The sequence below is a fragment of the Vigna unguiculata genome, chromosome 10 (genome assembly GCF_004118075.2).
Source record: "Vigna unguiculata cultivar IT97K-499-35 chromosome 10, ASM411807v1, whole genome shotgun sequence".
NCBI lineage: Eukaryota > Viridiplantae > Streptophyta > Magnoliopsida > Fabales > Fabaceae > Vigna > Vigna unguiculata.
Genome location: NC_040288.1, coordinates 33564106 through 33584063, shown reverse-complemented (window position 1 = coordinate 33584063; position 19958 = coordinate 33564106). Strand labels below are relative to the sequence as shown.

At 30.1% G+C, this 19958-nt stretch overlaps 3 protein-coding genes across 4 annotated transcripts in view; 2 read left to right on the top strand and 1 right to left on the bottom strand.

Moving 5' to 3' along the window:
* The first annotated feature begins 7566 nt into the window (after positions 1 to 7566).
* LOC114166799 (AT-hook motif nuclear-localized protein 9-like) lies at positions 7567 to 14120 on the top strand. 2 transcript variants are annotated; one of them, XM_028051636.1, is made up of 6 exons: positions 7567 to 7894; positions 8745 to 9212; positions 11642 to 11709; positions 12458 to 12589; positions 13211 to 13375; positions 13478 to 14120. In XM_028051636.1, the coding sequence occupies exons 2-6, from the start codon at positions 8792 to 8794 to the stop codon at positions 13718 to 13720; spliced, it is 1029 nt and encodes a 342-aa protein (XP_027907437.1). In that variant the 5' UTR covers positions 7567 to 7894; positions 8745 to 8791; the 3' UTR covers positions 13721 to 14120. The 2 variants fall into 2 exon arrangements, with proteins under 2 accessions (XP_027907437.1, XP_027907438.1); XM_028051637.1 differs by lacking the exon at positions 7567 to 7894 and adding an exon at positions 8092 to 8333.
* Positions 14121 to 15291: 1171 nt separating this feature from the next.
* LOC114166798 (F-box protein At4g22280-like) lies at positions 15292 to 16742 on the top strand. The gene has a single exon (XM_028051635.1). It carries the CDS (start codon positions 15472 to 15474, stop codon positions 16579 to 16581), a length of 1110 nt encoding a protein of 369 aa, XP_027907436.1. The 5' UTR covers positions 15292 to 15471; the 3' UTR covers positions 16582 to 16742.
* LOC114165573 (putative ripening-related protein 1) overlaps positions 16657 to 19958 on the bottom strand; it is a 27194-nt gene continuing 23892 nt past the window's right edge. The window contains exon 2 of the mRNA XM_028050161.1: positions 16657 to 17449. Coding sequence (XP_027905962.1) covers positions 16964 to 17449 — 486 coding nt within the window. The 3' untranslated portion in view covers positions 16657 to 16963. The remainder of the gene's footprint in view (positions 17450 to 19958) is intronic.

Here is a 19958-nt window from a genome sequence, read left to right as displayed (position 1 = left end):
ATAAATTTAAATGAATAGGAAAATAGAGGGTAGATGTTAATCTTTTAATTTATTTTGAAATATTCAATTTTTATTTTTATTTATGATTAACTGTTGTTGAGAATTCAAGTGAGTCTAAATTTCATATTAAATAGAGATCATAAAGTTGAGTACTTCATAGATAGTAAATCTATAAATATGTTGTCTTAAGGTTTTAGGTTATAAGTTTGTGTCATTGAATACATATGAGAAAGTTGAGTACTTCTATGTATCAATGTGGAAGAGACTCAAAGACTCATTCTTGATGTTATGTTTTCACTTAAGGATCTTGGTCACCTACATTACTTCTTAGGTATAGAAGTTCAATGAAATGTATGCACTTGAAAAAAAATTAGATAGGTGGCATTATAAGGAAAATCAACATGGAAAATGTATCACTTGGCCCAACATTCATGGTATTAGAGAAACCATGTGTTAGAGCATATCATAACGAAATTTATTGTTTGTTGAGTCTATTATTCCACCTGTCATCGGGCCACTATCGTGTCACCGTTAATGTCTAGTTTTACGCTTGAGATGTATATGTCTCGACATGAGGGCTGTGTGTTGGAGTCCCACATTGACTGGAGATAAAGTCAATTTACAATATATAAGTAGATGCAAATATCACTTTATAAGCCGACTTTATAAGATTAAGTTAGACTTAAACTTCTTAATATTGTTTAAGCTATTGTACTCTTTAGTAGAAAGAATTGTACTACAAATATTGATTATAACTTCTAACATGACAAATATTGAAGGATAAATTATTGCAGGTGACATTAATTACCATATGGGTCAAGTCATAATGAAGTCATGACATTTGAACTATTATGATTTGTAATAAAAAGAATCGTTAAGTGAGATACTCAAATTTATGATTTCTTATACGCTTATATATATATATATATATATATATAATATTTAGAGACAAAAAATAATGAATTATTATATTTATTAAATTAGAGAGCATTTATAAACTAGAAATATTGATATCTAAAATAGTTTTTATTGTTAATAAAAAAAATTAAAATAAATTTGTGAGTTAAAGTTTAAATTGGTTTTTAACATTAGTTACCAAAGTTTTAACTACTTATTGATTCTAAATTAGTCTATACTTTTACATTAAAGACTAATTTAATAAAAAGTAATATATTTCCATAATATATTTATAAAATTAATTTAAGAAAAATTGAAATATCCTAGTATAATATATAAAATAATTAATATATAAACCATCTCACAAACATGTGTCTCTCTTTAAGTTTTGTTTGTAATATTCATGAATTAGAAAAGAAAACAATAAAAAAGATAAAACAAATATTATATGGACGAGTCATAAAGAAGAAGAAAAAGAGATTTGATCATATGAAAAAGAGAGTAAAACTAATTTTTAGGTTGTATTTCCTAACCTCTCTAATATATGTATGTAATGAGACATAAGAAAGTCCTAGTTTCTAATTGCTTTTGTCTCCACTAATTTACACAAATAAGCTTACCATTTGACACATGTTTCATTTGCCATATTAAATTATGTGAAATCAACAATAGAGACATTGAAAATTGAAAAGAAGAAGATAAAAAAAAAATGCAAAGAGAAGTGCAATTGTATCTCTCTCATATATAATATTACGAAAGAAAAGAGAACCTAGTTACAAAAGCCTTGTCCTTGTCAATTAAAAAATAAGAACCATTATATATTATTATTATTATACAGAAGAAAGTTATGAGGAAAGCATAAATATGGAGAATGACTATATATTTGGTATTATAATTTGTTAGAGAAGCTTAGTACTAAGGACAAGATTGGATTAGCATGTGTGGACAGAAGACAGAAGACGAGGTTGCGAAAAGCAATATAAAAACGTTAAAGTTGTGTTCCAATGTTAGGACATTATAGTATAAACTCAGAGATAAAGTACTTCCATATATGGAATAGAGGAATCTAATCCATGATCCCATGTGGGCCAAATCAACCATTTCATAATTTTTAATTCTTTCTTCTTCAACTTAGATACTCATAACACACACATGTTGCACGCAACTTCTTCTCCATCATTCATCTTAATGCCTTTGGGAGAGAGAGAGAAACACATCACATGTTCAAAATAACCTCATGCTTTCTCATCTTTACATCTCAACAAAATCCTATATTTCTTATATTTTTAAAACAAAATCCTATATTTCTTATATTTTTAAAATAATTTAATGTGAGTCTAAGTCTCATATTGGATAAAATTAAAAAAAATGAAACATAATATAAGGATGAATATCCATAAACTCATTGTTTTAAGAATTTAGATTGAAGATAGTGTCAACGACTTATATGATCGAGTAAATCTCATTAATATTGTATCTCCAATAAATCTCATCCATCAAAAGATCTAACAAATAATATTCAAATTCATTCTATCCATATTATTATATAAGAAGAGATTTTATTTCGTGTGTAAATGTTTTTTTAACTTTACGTTTTGAGTAATTATTTTTTTAAACTAAATTAGTTATATTATTATATTTAAGTTATTGTTAATTTAAATTTAGCTATTTTTTTCAATTTTATTTTTTGAATGTTTTTTAAACTAAATTAATTATTTAATCATTTTTAATTTTTTAAATGACCATTATTTTAAACTTAATTATTTTTTAAATAAAATAATTATTTTATCATTTAATTTTTTAAAATGATTTTTATTTAGATTTAATTATTTATAATAAAAAAAACATACATGTACATATATTATGTGTTTCCGTTAGCATTTATTAAAGAATTAGCTACTGTAATATACTTAACAATGTCGTAGTATTGAACACATGATAAATTATCAAAGAAAAAATTAAGTAATATATTATCCAAAGTTAATAACAAAATACAACATATAAAAGGATAATTTTTACTTTATATATATTGGAAAGCTGAATTAAGTATAAATCTCTATTACGATAAACTAGTTAAATTTGTTTCATAAGATTAATCATGAAGAAATATGTCATGTTTAAAAACGTATTAACTCTAACTTTTTATTATTATTATTTTGTATATGATTTGAGTTGAGGAAATCATTACTTTGGTTTTGAAAAATAAATTTCAGTGACATGTTTTTCAGTAATTTATTCTTATAAATATTTGCATGCCCCAGTACCTACCCACTGAAGCACTGTCGCAATTATTGACTGATAACAAATACCACAGTCAACATTTTATTTTTAAATAAAAAGATACCATTTAGATAACACATTTAGTACTTATGTGGGGTCAAATTTTGACAAAATAATGTTGACCCTTATTTTTAAATAATTTAGTGAAATGTTTTCAAGATTATTTTTTATGATGTTATTTTATTTTATTTTTGTGTTCAATACAAGAAGTTTAGGATATCAGTTTAAGAATTAATCTGTGATTGTTCTTGTCTAATGAATAATGGTAATAACATAACATTTGTGTAACAAACATTCTAGCCAGAAATTGCATTGCACCTTCTTCTCCTTCGTGCACTTTATTTCAATTTTCTTTAAAGCAAATTGCACAACTCATTTTCATAATAATGATGGTAAGACAATTAGTCTATATAATGACATTCACATTAAGGAAAATGCCTCATAAATATTAAAAATAATATTTTATTTGAATTGGACATGCTTTCTTTTTTAATATATGCAAAACTATAATTTAATGATATTCAAAATTGGACACAGTGTTAAAGAAAAGAAAAAAGAAAAAAGAAAAATTGTGGAAGAGAATGTGCATTAGTTTGAGTAGATATTTTGTTGAGTGGAGTGAATGGTAAGGTGTGATGCAGAGAGAGACAGACAGAAAGTCAGATGGAGAGAGAGAAAGTCACATGCAAACAAAGTCAGCCATTTTTCTGAGACCAAACCCGTTTTGAGTCAGCTCTGTCACAACTTGTTTGTCATCACTTTTCTCTTTAACACGCGCCCTTCTTTATTCCCTTCTTCACTCTCTCTCTCTCTTTCTGTCTCTACCAACATACATGCTTTCACTCTCTCTATTTTATTTATTAAGGATGTGTTTTTTTTTTTTTACATAGATTTTAAAGTAGTATTAAGATGAATATGTATTGATGTGAGAGAATAAATTTGTTTTTTTTTTAAATTATTCTTTTGGTTCCTTTATTTGTTATGAAATTTCATTTTGGTTATCATGTTTTTTGTTGTTTCAATTTGGTCCTCATTTTCTTAAAAATGACTCAATTTGGTCTTCACCGTTAACTTTGACCAGACGGTGTTAAAATCAATGCCACGTGTCAATTTCTGGTTTTTTCGAATTTTTTAAAATTTCTTTTTTGTTTTTCTTTTTAATTTTTTTCTAGTAGAATTAGAGTGTGTTCTCTTGATAAAATAAAATTACGAAGAGTCTAAGGATAAATTTGTATGAATAAATATATGTGTTTTGAAAGGTAAAATAAGTGTATTTGGAAGTAAATTTTATGAAGGTATGATAGATTATAATAATAAATAATATATAATAATAATATATTTAATAATTAATATAATAATCATTATTAATAATATGATAATAAAATATAAGGAAAAAAATGGTAAACAACGATCCATCACGTAAATTTTTGTCTTTGATGTGAGATTGAATTGTATTGTCTTTTTAAATTCGTATGTGTTTTTTCTTTCTGCATATTCTGAAACGAACATCATTTCAAATCAAAATCTCCCCCTTCAAATAAGTTTGAACAATGCTATCTGTTCAAAAGAATACTGCCTTAGAGGGTAAAGTAAGTGAATTTGGAGATGAATTTTTGTAAAACTTAGAGATTAATTTGATTGATGTAATATATTAAAAAAATTGAAAAAATAGATAAAATTTGAAGTTTTCCAATAAAATTTTGTATTAATGAAAAAAAATTAAATTTAAAATCAACCAATAAAATGAAACACACACACGCAAAATACGAATCACATGTGTTAGAGTGAAAGTAGTAAAACGAAAAAATCACCCACAAGTCTTTATAGGGATGAAATAATGATTAGATTCCGCAAATCTACGCCTCCTTTTCATCACAGATCATGTGAGGAAAACACATAATTTCTTACTATCCGTCTTCGTAAATATGTGGGAACAATGATTTCCGTCCAAACAAACACGACATAAATATTTATTTATGTATATGTTGTTTTTTTAAAATAATTTTAACGTTCTAATTTAAATTTGTTAAAGATAAGAGTTTTTCATGTATTTCTGACAAATTTTTTTTAATAGAAGATTAAGGAAGTTTATAATTTTGAAGACCACACTAAACTTTTAAATTTTAAATTTATTAAAATAATATCATTAAAATTAATTATATTATATACTTTAAATTTAAAATTATTATCATAATTTTATTTTTAAAAATATATTAGATGATTAAAAATTATATTTAAATTATTTTTCTACTCAATACTTAAATAATACATATTATCTATAACAATATATAAAGATGATTTTCTTTTTGTATCCACATTTCATAATGTCAATTCTACCCTTTATAATATAATTATTTATTAATTTTTTTAACATTAATGGTTATTTTTACTTATTTTCTATAAAATTGTTTATCTTATTTATTTATTTATTAACAATTAATTTTTTTATTTATTTCACTTTATTTTTAATAAATATAAATTTTTTATATATTAACTTAATAATATTACACTATTATCATCTACTAACATATATGAAAGATTAGTACACATATGTGCTGTGTGCACGTTAGTTATATATTATACATATAATGTATTAAAGATTAAACGGCTAAAAAAGTGTATGTCCCCACCAAATAAGTTGTAAATATTTCGTCTTCAAGTAAAGATAATATTGAATTATAAGAATAAATTAAACTTAACGAAATAAATAATTTATTTAATTTCGATTCAAATTTTTAAACCGTAGGAAAAGGTGTTTTTTTTCCCAATAATAGAAATACTTTGATTATTTTTGATTATTTTGTAAATTATTCTCAAAATAGTCTTAATTAACTTTGATACATTAACTATCAATAATAAATAATTTATGATGCATTAACTATTTTGTTTACATTGACTATTAATTAATTTATTATACATTAACTGTTAATTAATTTATGATACATTAACTATGAATTAATTAACTGTGCTTATCAATATATCATTAATATTTTAGTACCCCAAGATATTTTGAATTTATGACATTTAAACGTGGGAATGATAATACTTCCTTAGGAATGTTCGCCCACTCTAGCGCGTGCACACTCCTCGGGATTATTCTCTATAATCATATTTGTATACACTGTATTTGTCACAAATATGTTGATTTTTATTTATTTTTATCAGTTTTAATTTTTTTTAATTCTTTTATCCCAAATTATTTTTTTCTGATAAAATTAGAGCTTTGTATGTATTTCGAGTTTTATAACTTTCCAAAATATTTTTCAAACATTACTTAGTTTGATGTTTTTTTTTTAATTTTGTTTACAAATTCTTGATATTTTATAATTTATATATTTTAATAATAATAATAATATTATTATTATATATCTTTTATAGTAACAATTGTATTTTATTATATAATAAACTAATAATTAGTGCTGCTAAATGAGAGTAGGTTAAACTAAATATATTATTTTGCTAATAGTATTAAACGTTTTTCTTGAATGAGAGTAAGAGTTTAGATAAAGAGGGGGTAATGTTTGAATGTTTTAAGACATTTATTAATTTTGTGCCTAAATGTAAGAGGACATATATTAATTATTTGTAATTATTTATGACAATATTATAGAAAAGAACAGATTACAAAAAATTAAAAGGTAAATATTTAAAAGATAAAAAATTTATTTTACAACAAATAAAGTATTTTTAAAGAAATACGTTAGCATTTAAAAATTATTAATTGAACAAATTACTACCCTAAGATAAATATTTACAAATTAATATAATTGTAAGAATAAAAAAATTATAAACTATTTCAATATTGAATAAAATAATAATATATAAATATAATCTTGAATTTTTTTTATGTTTATTTTAATAAAATTAGAAAAAATTAACTTTTTTGTGTTTGTCTAGTCTGTTTATTTTAGAAATAAATAGTTATCTTTTTAATTTTTTTAAAAAATAAACCCTTTTCACTTCTTGAATAAGTGATTATTTTAAGAAACACTTAACCAAATTTATCTGATACTAAAATAATCACTATTTTTACTTTTTGAAATAGAAGTATCTGAAAATAGATTAAACATTAAGAAGCATAGAAAAGTAAGGTATGAAAGATTGTGAATAAGAAAGGGAAGAGGAAGCAAAGTAAAAAGAACAGAAAATATTCACTATTCAGTGTTATCCAGTTGAAGTCGAAAGAGAAAAGTGCTTTTCCATTGAAGTTTTGTTTGTTTGTGAAATGCAGTGAGTAGGGCACATAGCTACCTTAGCTAGCTCCATAGCATAATTCACCATTATTCATTGTTCATCACCACAACTCAACTAGGAGAGAGAAATCTATGAACTCACCTCACTCACCCCTAGAAAATATATGCAATGAGATAAGGACTTGTGCTGCTGACACACATCAAGAGAGAGAAAGAGAGACATCACTATTCATTACTCATGTTTTGTTTTTTCCTTTTTCTTTCTCATTCTCAGTTAATGTTGTTGTGCTACTTCACTCTTTTTTTTTTTGTACACACTCACTTCTCACTTTCACACACACACACACACAGCACACAACAACACACACTCTCTCTCTCTCTTCTGTGCTCTTCTGTCACCCACCGCTCTTTAATTCCGCATGAAACCGTTGAACGTTTTTCAACTCTCTGCCTTCATAAGGGACCTCCAATTCTCTACCACCACTGCACACACCCTTTTGAGTTTTGATTCTCTCTCCTCACATGTTAGTACTTTCTTTTTTCTCTTTTTTTTTCCTCTCCATGATTTGAAGTGATTTTCATCTTGCATTCATAGCATTTTATCAGTTGTGTTTGTGGTGTGAAATCTGTTCTGGTCTTCATAAAGGTTGTTGCTTTCTCTGTGGTGATTGTGACATTTTCTACTCTTTACTTGAATTCTAAACTGGGGTTAAAATTTATATAATTTTGAATTGGAGTAGTTAAGTGGTTGGTTCTTCATGATAAATAAGTAAAGGAATTTGTCTCTGGGGTTTTGATTTTCTGGGTGTTGGCATCAAAGGGTGAGTGAGGTTGATATAGTACATGCCATGAAATTTGCTTGGTGTTTAAGGTTTTATCATGGGTTGGTGAGTGTGGACCTGTTACAGTTCACCTGGCCTTTACCTTCAATGTGAAGCCTTTTTGTTGTTTCTATATAATTTGGTAAGCTGTATGCAAACTAGCTTCTCTTTTTGTCTTCTCTGTAATTGGTCTACTACTAGAATATTTGTGTGAACCACCTTCTAGCTAGGCTTTCCATTCTTTTCATTGATCTATCTTTCTACTTTTCGGTTGTTTTCAGCTTGTCTTGTACCTTCAATTGAGTCTAGGGTCCCTTTCCCTTCCTTCATATGTATAATTTCAATAGGGTGTTAATGTGTTATCCTTGAGAAGATTCATCTATGGAAAGCCTATGCTTCTGATTTGAAGGACATGTTGGTGTTGTTGCTAATATAATTTAAGCACTTTTTTGACAGAATTGTCATGATGATAAACGATTTCATGGTTTTCTGATCTGTGCATTTTTTTTCTTCCCTCCAAAATTTGTCGACCATGGACTATATATGGGAACAGAGATAGGTGGAATTGAATATTGAGGGGTTTGAAGGTCTAGTAAATGCATGGATCGAGGGGACCAAATGACATTACCTGGCTCTGCATCTTACTACATGCAGAGAGGGATACCTGGTGCTGGAACTCAATCTGAACTGCACAACTCGCCTAATATTAGACCATTGTCTAATCCTAATTTACCATTTCAATCAAGCATTGGTGGTGGTGGTAACATTGGATCCACATTACCATTGGAGTCTTCAGGAATTTCATCTCCATGTGTCAATGTGAGTGTTCCTTCTGGTGCTGTGCCAGGGGAATCTGTCAAAAGGAAGCGAGGAAGGCCTCGAAAATACGGGCCGGACGGAACTGTGTCGTTGGCATTGACTCCAACACCAGCAAGTCATCCTGGAGCCCTGGCACAAGGCCAGAAACGAGGTAGGGGGCGCCCACCAGGATCAGGGAAGAAACAACAGTTGGCTTCTCTTGGTAAATCCCCATCTCAGTTTTTATGTTGTTGTGTATTTAGTGAATGATCAAAGTAATGATAATTTGCAGTTGAGTTGAGATGTTGCTGGTTGTCTAAATCCTTTTCCAAGTGATGTTTTTTGATTCTAACATCTCATTGAACTGAGTTTACAATTGCTTTTGTGTTGCAGACTTGCAGTGGATAAATTGTTATTTTCTGTCTGAGTACAAGATATGTGGATTGTGTGTTGAATGGTTGAGCTTTCAAACGTTTTGGTCAATTGAGATTACTGTGTTAGTGCAAAATCTGGATTTTGCTTTGAAACTTATGAGTATTGAAAAGATGGATTGTTTGGTTGTTGTGTTACTTGCTTATTTTTAAAGATCAAAGTTGCTTTTATCCAAGCACAACACCTGTTGTTTTCAATTTTTGAGCTAACTGTTTATTCGTTTTTTCATGCTGGAATTGGAATATCAGTTGGAGTGAATTAACATTGAGTCAGCAAGTTTTATGTTTTCATATGATTTGGTATATATAACCTATGAATTTCTTTACTATCAAAATTTTACTGTTTACAAGATAAATGGTTTAGCTTTCAGATTTTTGGTTTATTGAGATCACTGCAATAGGTGAAATTTTGAGGGTTTTTTCTACTAAATTTTCTAGAGTTGAACCTGTGACTGTTTCTGTTACATCACTTGCTTTACTTAGTATTGACACAACTTTTTAAATTAAAGTATTATTGCTAAGTTGTTAAGTGCTCTAGCATGTGCCAGCATTCAAAATTACACATTTCATCTTTCTCTCCAGTGGTTTTTATTTTTATTTTCAGTCTGGTATTCTGATATCAAACTCGACTCGACTAAATATACAACTTTTCAATGAATTGGGTATAAATAATGAACTATTAGTTTCTTTGCACACATAATTTTGTTTATTAGAAGATACATGCAGTGTTTGCAGAAAGTTGAACCCTCAAAAGTTTTGCTTTCTTGTGATTATGGTACTAGTACAAATTATTATGGATTTTCCTTTTAAACTATTGAGTGTTAAATTTGACTGTTTCAGTTGAACATCTACTGCAGCAGCAGCAGCCTGTGAAATTTGCAGTAGAATTATTAGGCAAATGATTATTACATCTCCCCTATTTAATAAATAGACCTTCATTTGGCTTTTTTGCCAGTATTTTTCTTAATTATCCTTCAAATTTATTCCCAATTTAAATTATTCTTAATGTTTTTTGAAAAAAAATATGCTCTCCCCCTTTACTATGCCATACACGCTTCCTCTGTCACGCCCCCACTCACCCCTTCTAATTTATAAGTCATACTTGTTGAAATTATTCTTTGAAATAGAAAAAGGCCTTTTAGTGCCACTTAAATCATTTAACTCTAGTGGTATTCTTGGAGTACAGTTTAATTTTAAGACATTATTAGTTGAAATTAACTAATTTAACTATTGGTCTGGATGAAGTATGTTTTTTTTTTCTTATATATAAAGTTGGAGGTGCTATTGTCAGAGCTAATATACCAATAAATTAATTTCAACACGTTGATATTTTTACCATGCCCATGATACAAGTTGTGTTTTTGGCAATAACATTACATTATTTTCCGTAAATCATGTTTTTATTGTGATTTAAAAAGGATAACAGTTTTTGTTTATTGAGTCATGTATAGGTGCAAAGTATGCATTGTCTGAATAGTGATGGTAACAGTTGTCAATTCATTCTGTAGATTAATCTTATTGAATCAAAAACTTCTGATCGTATCCAAGATGAACAGAAATCATTATAGCTTTATACTTTTCCATAACTGCTGCAGAAATACTCTGTTCATTTCAAATCAATTGTTAACTTATGAGTTTTAGTTTGTTTCAAACTTTTTGTTACTTTAGAAAACTAAGTAAGGAATAAACTAACCCCATTAATACACTTTAGGTCAGATTTCAAAATAATTGCACATGACCCTTCTTTTCCTTATTCTCTCTTTCTTGAATTTCAATTTTTATTTATTTTACTATTTGATGAATAGTAATAAATTTAAATATTTGTGTTACTTGAATATTGGTTTGGTTCAGTTTAGGTTGAGAATAAAATTTTACAAAAAACTGTTCAGCCTTATTTGATTGGTTTTGACTGTGGTTTCCCCATAAAACAATACTCTCTCCTTTTTAAGGTGTCCTTTAAGGTTATTTTTTTGGGAGAAACCAATAAATGTAATATATTTTACTTCAATAAAATATTTATAAGATATTTTATTCCTATATTAGAATAAAACAACACATATATAAATTAATTAAAAGTTAGGTGAATGACAAGGGTATATGGTAAATGTTCTTTAAATGGATCATTTTGGTTCTGTCTTTAAGGACTGATTATGTTAATTTTGTTTAATTATAAATTAATGTGAAGGGTGATTCATGTTTAATGTTGAGAGGTTATTGCTAGGTGAACTGATGTCTGGTTCAGCTGGGATGGGTTTCACTCCTCATATCATTACCATAGCAGTTGGAGAGGTATACCTCTTACTTTTAAGAATTTTTATCATTTTTTCTTTTTCTTTTTGTATGTTGAAAAATTTAAGTTCTGAATATTTATGGGCTGCATTTTTTTTTTGTTTTGCTTTCATCTTGAGTAATAAATTACACAACAGTACCTTGTTTTTTATTCTGTTTTCTCTTTTCAGACTTTGTGAAGGAAATGGTGAAGACATTCTGTTTTTTGCTTTAATTTTCAGTGATAAGTAAATTTCCTGTTTTAAAACTTTCAAGGAAATGGTTAAACTGTTTTTTTTTTAGTTTTCTATTCTTTCTTTACTAAAGTTTGAAAACAGGTGATAAAATGTAACTAGATACTTTTGATAATTGGTAAAAATGCATCAACTTTAATCAAAAGAGAAAACACATCAAACACCTACTCTGTGTTTTTCTCATTTTAAATGAAGTTCTAGATAAAGCATGAATTGATTGATTCTGGATGACAAAATGTGATATCTTTTGGTGAGAAACAAAGTACTACATTAAATTGGTCTCTTGACTTAATCACCAGCTTACTGGTATTAATTTCCCCTTAGAGAAAGGAAATTCATCTTTTGTCTGTCATTATTGTTTTATTGAAGTGCTACTTTTTTACTCATCAATGCATGTAAGATGATACATGCTCTAAAAATGATTTCATTTGAAACATAATGTGTTCCAAGGTGGTACTTGCTCTTTAAATGAAGAAATACTCTTTCAAAAAATTCTGTTCTTTCCTTCTCTGTAGGACGTTGCCACAAAAATCATGGCATTTTCTCAGCAGGGACCAAGAGCTATATGTATTTTGTCAGCCAATGGTGCTGTGTCTACTGTGACTCTTCGTCAACCTTCAACATCAGGTGGCACAGTCACATACGAGGTTTGTAACTTTCTAGTGTTGTGTTTGTGCATTTATGTTCAGATAGACTTGAAGTTGATAAACAATTTCACTTTATATTGCCCAACACATTTACTCCCAATTTCACTGTCATACTCTGATTCTTTTGTTCTTTTTGGAGAATGCCTCAGCATAAGCATTCTATTCATATGGATGTTAAAAATACTTTGTCTCTGAAAATTAAGACTCCATTCTAGTTACTTTGAGCTTGTTTTTTATGTATCCAGAACATGTAAATAGGTGCATTCAAATGTATGTATGCCATCTACTCACATTTATGACTGCACTTGCTATGTTACTTAAATGCAATTTGATTTAGTATTCCGCTCAAAAGTGTTAAAAACACTGATTGTACAAGTTTTGGCTATTCTAGTTTCAGAATTTTTTATAAGAAATAGCATTATTACCAAGCTTCCTTGTTGTGAGTCATAGTTCTAGACGTGTTTTGTTGAAGCATTTTATTTTACTCAACCATAAATTTAGAACAATCTGAAGTGGTTGTTCAGTATGCTTTCTTTTTGTTTCTTTTTCCTAACACTTTTATCTTGTTGAAGTTATTTACTTTGGTTATGTATAGTTATTGATGGACTTTGGATTCAACAGGGACGTTTTGAGATATTGTGCCTGTCAGGCTCTTACTTGGTTGCCGATGGTGGTGGTGGCTCGCGCAATCGAACTGGTGGATTAAGTGTTTCCCTTGCAAGTCCTGATGGCCGTGTCATTGGTGGAGGAGTTGGCGGAGTTCTTATTGCTGCAAGTCCAGTTCAGGTAAAATGCATTTTATTGCTGCCATCATATTATGTGTTAAAAGATCATCATTATCATGTCAAAACTTGCAACTTGTTAAATTTAGATGCTTTATTACCACAGGTGATAGTTGGAAGCTTTACATGGGGTGGATCAAAGACAAAGATCAAGAAAAAAGAACCTTCTGCTGAAGTGGCAGAAGTTGCTATAGAGACTGATCATCAGACAGTTCATAATCCAGTTGCAATGAATAGCCTCTCGCCAAATCAAAATCTTACTCCAACCTCATCTTTGAGTCCGTGGCCAGCATCACGACCGTTGGATATGCGCAACTCTCATATTGACATTGATTTAATGCGCGGGTGACAATTTATTTGCATATGCCAGTACTGAGTATATATTTCAGATTCATGGTCACTCATCTAATTTTTCTGTAGTAGTAACTACAGCATGGGAAGTACCAACAACAGAGTAGAAGCCAGCTGACTTATGGAAATTTGATAAAATGTCACCTATCTCTCTACCCATGATTGACTGTAGGGTTGTACTCAATATTTTTGTAGCTGTGAGGAATTTTAATTCGAAGATTTCGTGTTCTTGGTTGAATACAGACTGTTGTTTATATCCTATTTGAAAGAAATTGACATTGAGGTAGATGCTTTGTGGTTTTGGGGCACAGATTATGATATAAACGAGTGTGACTTTTGTCATTGAACTATGGTCTCCTGAAAGGTAATGACAAAGGGTGCATGAAGATTTACTACTAGGAATGCATAGTGTTGTGTCTGATATCTGTGTGTGTTATGCTTTGATTGATGATTCTTTTTTTCCTTCTCAATTCTTGTGTATCTTATTCTTGTTGCCAATGCTGCACTTTTCTGAGTTACATTCTCTGTTCATGTCTTGCTCCTTTTCTCCAACAATCTTTTCCTTTTCTTCTCACCCCCATTGATAGTCATGCCCCCAAAAGTCACCACCATGGCTTGGGAATCACTGGTGAAGACTTAACACCTTTGTTGTTGTTGTTGAAAACCAACTATCACCAGCTAAAGAAAGAAGGGTTTGTCTGTACTGGGTGGCGTGGCGTTGTACAAATGTTATGGTTGTTTTGTTGTTTTGTTGTTCTGCCGTGGTTGATTTGGTTTCTACTGAAGTGATGTTTACCTAAACTCTGAATTTGTACGTGCGTGGGGTTGCACTTCAGTTGCTTTCCTTGTTCAAGATGCATGTATCATGCAATGCCTTTTGTTTTGTGTGCGAAGGAAAATGCTAGAAAGTGACCCTTGTACCATCCATGATATTTTAGTTACAGACAGCTTCCCTACACATCAATTACTTTACCACCTCCACAGAATAGGATGACCAATCAGAGTGATGATGAATTAGAGATAACCAGAACACCGTATAATCTACTGATATTGGATACTTCTTTTTATTATAAGTATGTATAAAAAAAATTAATGGATAACACAAAAGATTATGAGACTAGACATTAATGGATGGTGTGATAACGACTTGATATAGTAGATGAGACTATAGATTCAACAAATAATAAATTTTTTGATAGTGGATGACACAAAAGATCAATAAACAATAAATTTTATTAGGATAAATTTTAATTCACTGATATGATAATATGCTAAGAAGTGAACTTTAAACCTAATTTAATATTACAAAATTAACTTATAATATAAGATTTATATTCACTTATGTATTATAAAATCGTCTTTTTTTTAATCGATCAAAGCAAAAATTAATTTGTACACAGACTAATGTCTTTATAATAATTGCAAACCATAAGTCTAATTCATAGTGTTTCCGGGAAGCCAAATTGTACTTTAGATTTTATAGATATTATGAATCACATTTGAAGTGGCTTTTGTTTGATACACCAAACGATAGTATCTTACTTATTAAATCTTCACAAACAGTTAAGAAAAGGAAAACGCCATCAAAGATATTTATGTAGGAAAAAGCAAAAAGATATTAGGAAATAAGAAGATAACACATGGGTGTACCAAAATCAAAGCCTTTGGAATTCAGACACACTTTATGTTCCTTCTGAACACTGGCTTAGCAAATCAAATGATTGCACATAGTCCCTACACTTGACAGGAATGAAGAAGAATGAGAGAAAACCAGAAGAGGATAGAATTAGCCAGTTATCAGATGATGTACTGTGTCACATCCTTTTGTTCCTTACCACCAAGGAAGCCATAGCTACATCCTTGTTGTCTACCAGGTGGAGATTTCTATGGAGAATGCTTCCATTTCTCGACATTCACTGCTCCAAACCAATCATAAAATCCCACGAGAGTGTTAACAAATTCTTGGCACTACGCATAACACAAAACATCACAAGGTTCCATCTCAAATGTAATAGTCATAGTTGTTGCTCACATTATGTGGAACAATGGGTGTCTGCAGTGATAGCAAGAATAGTTGAACATGTTGATGTCTCCTTATGCATGTGTCACAGAAGCGTGCTCAACTTTGCCACCTTGTTCACCTGTGCCACACTTGTCACTTTGAAGCTCGAGGGTCTCTTTAATCTCTCTATTCCTTCCGGTGTTCATCTTCCTAAACTCAAGAGTTTGCACCTGCACATACATGCATTCACCTCCTTCTCCAGCATCAGGAACCTTATCTCTGGATCTCCAGCTCTTGAACTGTTCCACCTGAGGCAGAACTGGTACTTGTCACATTTCAACGAGTTGAAGATTGTGCGAAACTCTCGAGTTATCCAACTGTTCCAACGCAAATGGTTTTACAACCTTGTTATACAAAGTGATCGTGATTATGATTTTGTCCCAGACTACTTGGAAAGTGGAAGTAGGTCAAACATTGTTAAAGCCAAAGTTTATATGACAGTGTTTGGTGGAATCAAGGATTTTTATGCTAACCAGTTTGTTTGTGAGACTCTGAAAGAATTATGTAACGTTGAGTTTCTGTCCTTGGGTGATTTTAGGGTAGAGACATACCCTTTTAGTCTCGATCTTCCACTGTTAAAGAATCTAGTTGAGCTAAGAGTTTCTCTTGAAAATAGGAACTCCTTGTATATGGAGCTTCCTGGGAAGTGCCCTAAGCTTGAAGTTCTTGAAGTTCATATCATGGAGGATCGGTGTGGTGCTAATCAAAGGTGTAAATATCGTATTAGAGGCGGAGTGAGGGAACAGGACTTATCTATTGTTCCTTTTTCACCAGAGATAACATTGCTGGAAAGTTGAGACAGAGTCCTTAAGAGATATTCTTGTGTTGTTCTTTGTTATGTTTTCTGTTCAAGAGAAACTATTTTAGGGGACTTTTTTTCTTCTTGTTTTCCTGGTTTTATATTACTAGGGTCATTGTGACATATATAGTCAGTGAATTTGAGCCTTTTCTCAGTGAATTCTGCTGTGTTATTTAGTTTTTATCTGGATTGGATTTTACATGTACATATAATTTGTCTCAAATATATATAAAATCTGCTAAAAAAAAGCATGTGGTCCATTCTATATATGTATATTAGAATGAATATAACTCTATTTTTCAATGGCACAATACAAACAAACACAGCACAACACAGAAAGCAGAAAGATAGAAGGCATGTAATAGTATTACAGCATTACATTAAGCATCAGCCCATGTAATTTGCAATCCCCCCCACTGATTGTGAGGAACACCTAAGGCTTTCCAGACAGCCTTGGAGGCATCAACAATGTTGTTGGGACAAGGAGGTTGATAATCATGGTCTTCATCACATCCCATGGTGGAGTCACACTCATCAACCACCATGGCCACAACACTTCTCCCATTTGCAGAGATGGTAACATTGTGGAGGCACCTACTCATGTTGTTAAACCATCCAGTGGAGAGTGCAACCACTGGTGTGTCATCAGAATGGTACTTGTTGTCACATGCTGAAGGCCCTCCTCCATCTCCACCCTTTTCAAAACTGTTGAGAGTGAGTTGTGCCTTGGTGTTGCTCGACACTGCTGGAGAACATTTGAATGTTGTGTAGGCCTTGCCTTGCACACAACACTCTGAATCATTCTCTTGGTTGCATTCTCCTGGTGGGGGTTTCTTTCCTATGATTCTGCCACTGGGGCGACACTGCTGTGCTTCACAGTGCAAGCTATTTGCTGAAATCAGAATGAGTAGCAGAACCAAGGATGCTGTTGAGGTAGGAACATTCATTTTGCACTGTGTTGTTTTGCTGGGTGCTTGGTGGGGAAAAGGGTGGATTTGGATGCAATTTATAGAAAGAGATTTTCATAGTAAGGGTTGGATTCTGCTAGAAAAGGAGCATCATGGTACTAGCATCCAATGCAAGGTTCCATTCATATTTAGCTGTGGTAAGAAAACTTGTAGTGTACGTGCCGGGGAAAGTAAGTTTCCTTGGTTATAGCAACCATATATTTGGTCAAAGTTTGAGATGAAAGCTGCAATGAGATGGAAATTATCAAGCTAAGTTGTGACTCATAACTCATGAACTTTGAAGCTAAAAGCTGGTCTTTTGTCACTTTGCTTTTAATTGATATTCAATAGTCTTTGAACCATATGATACGGCATAAAGCATAGTTGGGTTGAATGTGTTTTTCGCTTTTAAATTATTTTTACTAAAATTGTATTTTATCTGTGTTTCAAAGTATGTAACAAATCTGTGTCTACATTTTATTATAGAAAACTGTAAAATGTCATTAACATCAAACGATAACTAACCGTTGTACTTAAAAATAAACAAAAAACTTCTAAAAATGGTTAACACATTAATTATTCATAAAACTGCAATGACTAATATATTAATTTTACCCATACAACTACAACACGGTATTGTAGTAAAATTATAATATTACAATCGTGAATACGAAGGTGAAAAATTGTTCTCTGTTTTATGTAATCTTGTTATTAAATTCAATTGCAAATGTTTTAGCCTTACAACCCAAATCAAGAAAAACAAACTCAGCAGCAGCCACTAACTCCTTGCATAAAGTTACGGGTAGTTTCCTAAGGCTAAATTTTAGCATGATATTCCTACATAATAGGTTAACTACTGATCATATTATTTAAACAGAAAAATGCATTTAATGAAAAATAGAAAAGTAATGTCTAATTGCTAAAATTTCCTTCAACAACTTGAATTTGTGAGTTGCAACAACTTAACTTGATAGTTTCATCTTTCATTGAGTTTCTTAAAAAATTTAATTTAATGTCAATATGTGTGCTCCTCCCATGAAACATTGGATTCTTAAATAGTTGTATGGTTGAATTGTTGTCATAAAGAACCAATGTGTTCTTCTATGTCTTATAGACTCAGCTTTTCCAACACTCTTTGAATCCAAATGCATTGACATGCACAAAAGGCAACAATTATATGATCAATTTCTATGATGGATAACGTGACAACTAGTTGTTTTTTTAAGACCATGAAACTACTCCAGAGCCGAAACATTTTCAATCCAAAATCTTAAGGCAATAGAGTTTATAAATCCTTTTACTGGTATACTAGTCATCTTTATCACATTTTTTTTTTCAATGTGAGACTTTTAACTCACCTTGAACTCTTAACATATAAGAGAATGACACCACTTTCAACTCAAAACCTTAGGACAATAGATTTCTGAATCTTGTATCTTATATATTGCTCAACTTTCTCATTTTCATATGATATAAAACTTAAACTCATACTTAAATTTTCAACACATTCATATTTAACCTTGGTGAGAAAAATTCTAGTGTACGTGCCCCGTGGAAAGTAAGTTTCCTTCCTTATAGAGACCATATATTTTGGTCAAAGTTTGAGATGAAAGCTGCAATGAGATGGAAAATATGAAGTTAAGGCTCATGAAGTTTGAAGCTAAAAGCCTCTATTGGGAGTGGTTGACACGGTCGCTCCTCTTTGTCACTTGGCTTTTAATTGACATTTATATCCTTTGAACCATATCATATGCCATCTGTTTATTTAACATCTTTCATACACTTGCGTCCTTAGGTTCATGTTGCATGGCAACGAGTGTAATTAAGATTTTAAATTAAAACATTATCAACAAGTTCCACCATTTTAACATGGTACTCATTAGATTGTTTGTCTTTTTGTTAAGTTTTATGTCAATGAATAACTACTACGGTTAATTTATTGTGTGGTTTAGGACTATAATTTCATATATGGTCTGGACTAATAAAATTATGACAAATAATATACCATGAAGAGGTGAATGGAATATTTTTAAATTTTACGTTTTAGATAAAATTTTGAAAAATTTTAATCGAGTGTCTATTAAGTTTCAAGAGTCTCTTGAATATTTGAAAAAGAATAAATTAATTGAGTTTCTATATTTTTTTTAATTTTTTAGTTGGATGATGTGAATGTTGACAAAGTGATATGACTATTATTTTGATTAGGGTATTGTCACATGTAATTTTATAATTTATAAATTTTTGATTTTATAATTTTATAATTTCTTTTAATTTTATGATTTTATAATTTATAACTTTATAGTTTTAATATTTTATAATTTCTCAATTGTATAATTTAATAATTTAACAATCAATTTTTGTAAAAATTTTCGTCTATCACTCACTTTTTTTATTGAGCATCAATAACTTCTCAACTTGACATGTAATC

What these genes read in the sequence shown, in the direction of transcription:
- LOC114166799 (XM_028051636.1), top strand. Translation starts at nt 8,792, where the DNA reads ATGGATCGAGGGGACCAAATGACATTACCTGGCTCTGCATCTTACTAC. An exon ending in GTGGCACAGTCACATACGAG is followed by an intron (nt 12,590 to 13,210) that starts GTTTGTAACTTT and finishes TGGATTCAACAG; the next exon opens with GGACGTTTTGAGATATTGTG. An exon ending in TTGCTGCAAGTCCAGTTCAG is followed by an intron (nt 13,376 to 13,477) that starts GTAAAATGCATT and finishes TTATTACCACAG; the next exon opens with GTGATAGTTGGAAGCTTTAC.
- LOC114166798 (XM_028051635.1), top strand. Translation starts at nt 15,472, where the DNA reads ATGAAGAAGAATGAGAGAAAACCAGAAGAGGATAGAATTAGCCAGTTA.